Consider the following 8,400-nt stretch of genomic DNA (forward strand, 5'->3'; position numbering starts at 1 on the left):
CGTGATATTAGAACCCAGTTCCCATTACGACAAGTGTTATTAGAACCCAGTTTTCACTCGTTGCCCGAGACTTCGTCATCATCAGCTATTTATATATATTATTACAGGGCTTCTAAGAGGGTGCGAATTTGGACTTGCGGGACTTTGAAGTATCATTAAGCGGCAAGAATATATTTGAGCACAAGGGAACAACATAATGCAATTGAATTGGTCATAGACTTTTGCAAACTTGGTGGCTCCTAAAGGAGCCGTTTTTTTTTAAGTTGACAAAACCCGCTAGGAATAGAAGGCATCGTCCAACGCCATCGGCAACAGCCTCTTCGCGATGCGAAGTCGCATCACAAACGGCAACAGATCGCCCAGCTGCCTTCGGCACTCCTGCTCGATCCTTTTAACTGAAAGTTTCAGGTCTCCCAGCCTCTCGAGGGTGCTCTCGTATGTTACTTCATTTACAATTCGCAGCTCCGCTATACCCAGAAAGTCTCTAACCGTGCTGCGTGCTGTGCCTGCGAGTCTGTACGCGTTGTTCAGGCTACACTTTTTCTCGGTCATAATGGAGAGCACTGCTGCGTATCGGTGATGGATTTCAGTAAGGTCATTGCGGTCGACCTTCGCAGCACTTTCATGGTTTGTTGCAGCTGGTGGATCTGAGTTCTGCAAGGTTCGCAGCTGCTGCTCCAGGGTCTTAATGCGGTCATCTTTGGATTTCGGTTGATCTTTGCAGGTGGCCATTTCCAGTTCATTTTGCCAGACCAAGTCTGCCATCTCATCGGCGTCCTGTTGGGCCTGCGCTAGCTGTTCTTCAAGCTCATCAAACTGGGCCTTCAGATCTTGGTAAGCCTTGCCAAGTTGCTGATTTTTCTGCTGCAACTGCCGACAAATTGATTTGTAGTTAGGCTCAGCTTCTGGAGACCCTGCGGCTACCTGCGACTGCTCCTTTTCTGTTGCCCTCCTCCCCTTTTTAGTTTTCTGTTTTTTAGCTGGTGGCTGCTCGCAATCACATTTACGACTGTCGCCACTACAAGAACCGCACATCACTAAACAGTGGATTCTTGTATGACCAGATTGTCCGCAGACAGTACACTTAGTTAGACGTTGAGACATGATCGAGTATTGACAGTTGCAAATAGATGCTAATGGTATCAACTACATTGAGTTGTCACATTAAATAACATGTTCCTTTCATTTCATTCGTTCAATAAGAAGCGTTGTGATTGGTTTAATTCAATCCTAACTTTGATTGGTTTAATAAGAAGCGTTGTGATTCGCTGTTTTTAAGCAACGGTGATTGGTTTAATTAACAAAAGTTCGATCCTAATGAAATCTCTTGATCCTAAGTTCATTATTCTCTAGCATTTTGATCACGACTTTATACGACATGGAGTTCCGTGATCTTTTAGTTACACTGGGAAATTTTCAGAATCTTTTTAATTTCTGCGTGAGTCAAAAGATTTTAGCGAGCTGTCAGCAGTGTTCCCGATGTGGTTCTAAGATGGAACTTACAGAGACAACACGGGTTAAAGACGGATACATGTGGCGCTGTACGAATAAGCGATGTCGAACGTGGCTTTCAATAAGGTCGGGATCCTTCTTCGAGGGATCTAATATCACGTTAATTTCCTGGCTGCATCTGATGTTCCTCTGGGCTATGCAGATTTCGGGAAGCAAAATCACGCGACTTACGAGCCTTTCAAAGCCTACTGTGGTCCGTGCGCTGGGTGAGCTAAGAACAATCTGTTCCAACAAAGTCCTGAATGCCGGAATTAAGCTTGGGGGCTTAGGGAAGACCGTGGAAATAGACGAGTCGAAGTTTGGTGCCAAGCGAAAGTATAAGAGAGGGAGAGTATAGGAAGGTCCGTGGGTATTTGGCGTGGTGGAGCAAGGATCGCAGAAGGTGCTGCTTTTCCGCGTTCCCGACCGAACTAGAGAGACCCTTGTTCATCGTCTCATCACTACACATATCCAACCTGGAACTGTCATCTACTCAGATCAATTCACTCCGTACATACCACTCAACCAGCTAGGATATATCCATGTATCAGTAAATCATTCCAAGAACTTTGTTGACCCCGACAGTGGTGCACACACCAATACCATCGAAGGCGTGTGGGCTTTGGTCAAGAAGAAGTTGAAGTGGATGTGTGGTACGCTGTATGAATACATACCCAGCTACTTGGATGAGTTCACCTGGTTTCGGAACTTCGGAAAAGACCAAGCATTTGAGCAGTTGCTGAAAGACATCGCTGAACAGTTTCCACTGCAGTAAAATTGAAATTACAAACGGCTCCTTTAGGAGCCACCACATATTAAAAGTCAATGATCAATAAAGAGTTTAAGCTTCCCAGTCCTTTATAATGCCACCACATATTAAAAGTCAATGATCAATAAAGAGTTTAAGCTTCCCAGTGCTTTATAATGCACGAAAAATAAGCATGTTATTCAACTTGCAAATTAACTCCCCGCTTTGGTAGCCGACCCTTGCCAAAACATCGAGCAGACCTAGGTACTAGTGTTTCATTTTGAAAATGGCGGCTATTTGCCAATGGTGTTTTCATCGTTCCTTATGGAGTTGTTCTTGCTTCCAACTGAAAGAACTAACAAAATTATAAAGAGTAAGCATTTAGACCAACGTGACGGTAGTGTTTAGACCAACGTGTCGGTAGTGTGTCGGCCGACGCGTCGGTAGTGTGTCGGCCGACGCGTCAGTAGTGTGTCGGCCGACGTGTCGGTAGTGTGTTGGCGGACGTGTCGGTCATGTGTCGGTGGTGTGTCGGCCGACGCGTTGGCCGACGTGTGGGCCAACGCATTGGTGGGATCGGATTCTTAAATTTTACCCACATTTTATAGCACATCCGTTACATATCTACAGTCTCATCTCCCTCTTCAGAACATTCTCTTAAAAGCATTAGGATGTCTCAGTCCTTTTAAGAGAGAAAAGGCAAGTAGTGTGAAGGCAATTGCAAGACTGGCTAAAAAATTGCAGCCTCAGTTGGATGTCAGCATTGTTCAAGATGAATGGTGAGTTTATGGTGTCGATGAAGATGTTGAGCAGTTACACAAAGAAAAACGTGTTGACCATTTTTGGCAAGAAGTATTCAATCTCAAGTCTCTTAATGGGACGGAGCCTTGATATGTCACTCTTCCAAAAGTAGTAAAATCAGGTCTTATTCTGGCGCAAACAAATGCTGAGTCAGAACGAAGTCTGTCAGTGAATGCCCGCATTGTGACACAAGAAAGGACACTTCTTGGAGAGAGGACCATTGTTGGCCTTAGATCTGTGAAAGATGCTGTGAAGTTTTATGATCCTGAAAACCTGAGTCCGGAAAAAATTGCCCTGACAGATGGTCTTCTAACTGCTGTGCGATCTGCGCACATGCATCATAGCCAGAGGCTGGATGAAAAAGAAGCCGAGAAAAAGGGAAAGGAGGCGGATGAGAAATTGAAAGCTGAAGAGGAAGAACGAAGGAAAAGAGACCAGGAGAAGTTAAGAAAAGAGAGAAGATCGTTGAGAGATAAAGGAGAGAGGCTAGACAAGAAGGAGCAGGAGGCAATGGATGAAATGCAAACGGCTGATGAACTACTGTCAGAGGACACAAGTAAGTTGGAGGATGCTCTATCTTCAGGTTCCAATGTTGATTCACAAGGTGCAAAAGTTGCATGTCTCATGATTGAAACGGCCAAATCGAATCAGGCAAAGGCAAAGAGGAAGCTTGAAGCAGTAAGGGAGAAGCAAAAGGAGGTTAACACAAACAATCAGAAGTTGCTGGAGAAAGCTCTACCAGCGGATGTTTCTGCTGTACCATCAAAGAAAAGAAAGTCAAAGTAAATGTAAACTGTCATTTTACACCTCTAAGCAGGTGCTCTGCCAGCTCAGTAAAGACTAAAATGATATTGTGTTAGCAATCATCTGCTGGATTAATGTTGAAGTTATGAACATAATGAATAGCCAACTTTGTTTCTGAACAAAAGTGAAGGTGAAGCAGTTCAGTTACTTTAAAACTAGGGAAATCAAAGTAAATAAAGTTATGTTGTACAGATTCGTTGATAGATTTATCTCAGTGAGGGATATCAAAAAGAATACGAATTCAAACCAAAAAACTCATTTTGTCCTATTTACGTTCACTGCTGTTGATCTACTAAAGTGGTGAATCGGGATAGCAGCTTAGGTGCGGGGAGGCTATCTTTGTCGACGAAAGTACTATTGATTTTCCTATTTTTGTCCTATTTTTTAGTACAAAGTTTCATATTTTTCCTATTTTCTCAATCCTGAAATTCCTATTTTCCTATTCTTTTGAGCAACCATGCCGCTGGACACCCTGTATTATTGTAAATATACGAATTAACTATTATCTTTGCTCCACCCAACTCGATTAACTTTGCTAAATTTGGGCAGACAAACTTTTCGTTGTATTAGTATTGTATGTAATAAACGTTGTTGTTGTTGTTGTTATTGTTGTTATAGCCATAAGCAACATGCCTTAGTCAAGATAACAGGGTTGTGCTGGGGATGTCCGCATATGATTGGGTCCTGGATCTGTCGGCTTGGTTTCAGTTGCATTCACCACATCTACATCTCTGGTCAGCTTTTAATTCGTTTGTGTTTGGTTAGAAACACGTGGACAATGTGGTTCGTTTTGTTCATGAGATGTAAAAAAACATGAACAGATACAGATTTTGCCTTTTATCCACAGTAGCACACGTCCTTTCATCCCAATAGCTGCTATGTGAATATCTATTGATTCAAAGTAATATCTATTTTGGGGTTGCACTTCCAGGTGACGTAACAGTAACATACAGACTATTAACATAAATTATATAGTTAAAAGAGGGGGACATTGGGGTCTGAGGAAATGCAGTATCCTTTAAATTGTAGCCCGAAAAGTTCGGATTTGCGGTATGATCCAACCCTAGGGAAAGCGGTTATTGTATGTTTTGTTTCATAGTATTTGGTGCAGAAATTACATCACGAAATTATCAGACTTCCATTTGCTCCAGGGGGAAAGAAATTGAAAACTCTGCAACCTTCCTCCTTGGTGCAGGATCACGCTTTACAAGCGCGATTCGTTTTGTGCTGTACTGGCAAAGGTAATCCGAGCTTTAAGAGCAACATGGAGAATAAAATTTAGAACACTAATTTCGATTTCAGTATTTAACTGTTTTTGAATGCAGTATCTCGATATTTGGCAATTTTTGGCGTGGAAATGCTGAATTGGCAACCCCCAATGTTCCCCTCCTAAAACAAGGAATGACCTACAATGAGCTCACTGTAGGTCATTGTACATCACTGTAGGTCATTGTAGCTGATTGGAGATCATTGTAGGTCATTCCTTGTTTTAGTAATTATGTAACATACATCTATAGCAGATTCATTATACCAATATGTATTATAATTTATAACAGCTTTCAATGGATTGTGGATTGGTGTTATAATTCTTATATTTTCTAAATCACTCTGTGATCTAATGCTAATGACATATGTTAAGACAAAAAAATCTAATTTTCGCCACATAGTAAGAAAAAACTATTGCAGTGGCATATAACTAAATTATTGAAGCCTTATTCACAATAATTTTTAAAGGTCCTCTGTCTCCTTTTCATGAGTTGGCTGATCTTCATATGCAGTCACCATTGGGCCCCCTAAAGTCATAATCTCCCTGTGATTTGGGATTACCCCATGTGTCATCCACTCTTGAACTAGGGGGAAGTAGTCATCTTTCATGTCAAGCTTTTCAAGAATCTATTTAATGCACAAAGGAAAGGAGTTTATATTCGGGTTGTCAGAAATGGTAATTACGATTTATGTTGAGCTTTATTAATTAACTCAGAGCATAGACATGGGCTGGCTGTTCAAAAGCCGATTAATGCTAATCCCTGATTAAAAATTAACCAAGGAGTTTATTTCTCTACTCCCAGATCTTTTTCAACGCTGATATTCGGCAAAACTTTACATCTGAGGAAGTCAATCTTGAAAAACAAAAATAAGCAAAAGAAACTTTCACCAAAAATGGAACACGTGAAAGAAAGTTTACGCTAATCCTGAATTAAGTTAATCGGCTGGCAAAAAAACCGGGCCATGGTGTTTATTTGAAAAATGATACCATACACTAATTTGTGGTTATAACCTCGCTCAAAATTTGACATCCTAAAATTATAAACATACCTTTCCAGTTGAGAAAAGCAACAAGGACAAATTGAACTGAGCTCTCATGTCAAGATCACTCAGCTCATTACTCAACTCTAGAACTTCTTAATTCGAGAATGGTCCCAATACTTTGATGGCTCTTTCTATCAGTGGTTTCATTTTTGACTGGAATATCATGGATTCCCCCAACTTATGTTTGGTTGCAACTGCTATCCTTGAAAAGACCCTGTGCAACAAAAAGAAAACCCAATTTAATACACCAAGAAAACGAGAAAATATTCAGTTTTGTGGTCTTGAACAAGTGAATCAAACATTTGAATAATTTTACAAACTAATTGTTGAATCCCCTAAAACAATTACTTCGCCAAAGTACTGTTTTCCCTTGATCAACGAAATGTCTACTGTAGTCACTATTTTAGTTGTTCTAAGCAGTATTTAATATAGGGACATAGAGTCACTATCATGATTATCATGAATTAATTTTTTTAGCTCGATCAGGACCATAACTTCTCACTGTTCATTCATGTCATTCTGATTTAGTCACCTAGAAACATACTTTAAAAGTAATATATTTTATTGATCTTGCTTTTTTTTTTCCTTGTCCTTTCTTAAGGTTTTCTTGAGAGCTTGTGGATTCATCGTTATCAGTGGAACTGTCCTTGGACTCTGAGTTGTTTTTTTCCCAAATGTCTTTTTCTGTGTCTGAATTAACCAAAAAATAAATGCCATAAGGTCTTCTGCTATCCTTTTGTTTAGATTAATTATAGTGTTGCACATGAAATGAAAATACAACGTCATAAGTTTAATTTATAGATTTAGCCAAGCCTAAAAGCGGAGGTCCGGGTTGTTTATTCTTACTGGCTTTAGGATTAGTGGAAATAAAAGGCTTTGGAATTGTCCACGTTTTGGTTTTCACAGATATTGCTTAATTATGTCAGTTTCTTCACTACCTAACTAGTCGATTGCACAGTTAATTTCACCTGAAAAACGGACTGATCACATTAATCATAAAGGGATGAGTGCGATATTGGTTTTTCATCCGAAATTTACTGTGGAATTCACCAGTTAGGCAATTAATTTTTCTTGAATCGCAAGAGTTTTGAAAGAAAACAAGCAAATCCTCAGTAAGCGAATGGAAAAGAGAGGAAGCAATTTCAGAGTCGACTGTCAAAAGCCATTGAATAGGAATCACTCTAAAATTAGAAATCATATATGTACTATAGCTCATGATGTGACACGTTATCTTTGTCGGTTCAAGATCAAACAAGGAGTTTTATTGATGTACTTTATTCCACTTTATCCCTGAAGACGAAATCATTTACATTTTGATGTATTTTCATTGAAACACGCTACCTTGGCTTAGAACCAGAATCAGCTAGAAAGGACAAACTTCAAACAAGATCTCTAAACAATTACCTGTACGTTCGCTAAACAAACTTCTGAAAACACAAGCTGGTGATGTTTCTCCTCACTTTTACGACAACTCATTGAGATTACATGTTTCTAACACTGTCACTGTCTTGTCACTGTCAAGGCACATCGAAAGACAATTTGGCAAACAGAGCAGCAAAGAGATCAATTATTTCTGCCCAAAAAGAGTGCAGATGATTGTTATTTTATTCCAGTTGAAGATAAAAATTAGAGTTTCATTCCTGAACAAAGGAAAAAACGGCTAAACCGCTTTTTAGAAATATTCATCCACTTGAAATAACTCATCCGTAGAAATAACGAATGGTTTAGTGTCCAAGAAAATAATTTGTGGAGTAGCTATTACTGGTGTATCGTTTTGTCGTTCTTGTTCTCTTTCTCTCCTCTTTCCTCTCTGTTCTTCTGTCGTAGGCCCTCCAGGCACCTTAGTAGATTCAAAATTAAAAATCTTAAGATAAGACTCATGCCAAAAATTGCAATTCAGAGCAAAAAGCAGCACAAAACTAATTAAAAATAAACACTAACACTCAGCTTTAAGTTTATATCCCTCCAATGCTTGATTTTGAATAACTACGTAGCCGCCAGCGTGTCCTGACCACAGCTTCCAGGACGTCATACATTCAGGCCTTGATACCATCATGCCTGTCAAGCCAGTCAAGATCTGCTCTGCCGACGTCCCTCGGATCAACGAGAGTTTGAAATCTCTTATTATGAAGAGACAAAAGGCGTTCAGCACATATTTTCATAACCTTGTCAACCGAGAGAGGAAAACCTGCAGAGGGAAATACTATGAGCCGAAGATCCAGCACCTAAAAGGAGAAAACCCGAAA

The 8,400-nt window shown here is 40.0% G+C and overlaps 2 protein-coding genes across 2 annotated transcripts in view; both read left to right on the forward strand.

The window, feature by feature from the left end:
* Positions 1–3,011: 3,011 nt before the first annotated feature.
* Positions 3,012–3,826, forward strand: LOC138053942 (ribonuclease Y-like). The gene is made up of 2 exons (XM_068900467.1): positions 3,012–3,018; positions 3,150–3,826. Exons 1-2 carry the CDS (start codon positions 3,012–3,014, stop codon positions 3,824–3,826), a joined length of 684 nt encoding a protein of 227 aa, XP_068756568.1.
* Positions 3,827–8,208: 4,382 nt separating this feature from the next.
* Positions 8,209–8,400, forward strand: part of LOC138053943 (uncharacterized) — an 810-nt gene continuing 618 nt past the window's right edge. The window contains exon 1 of the mRNA XM_068900468.1: positions 8,209–8,400. This exon is cut by the window's right edge and continues 618 nt beyond it. Within this exon, the coding sequence (XP_068756569.1) occupies positions 8,209–8,400 (192 nt within the window).

Source organism: Montipora capricornis, chromosome 6, assembly GCF_036669925.1.
Source record: "Montipora capricornis isolate CH-2021 chromosome 6, ASM3666992v2, whole genome shotgun sequence".
Classification (NCBI taxonomy): domain Eukaryota; kingdom Metazoa; phylum Cnidaria; class Anthozoa; order Scleractinia; family Acroporidae; genus Montipora; species Montipora capricornis.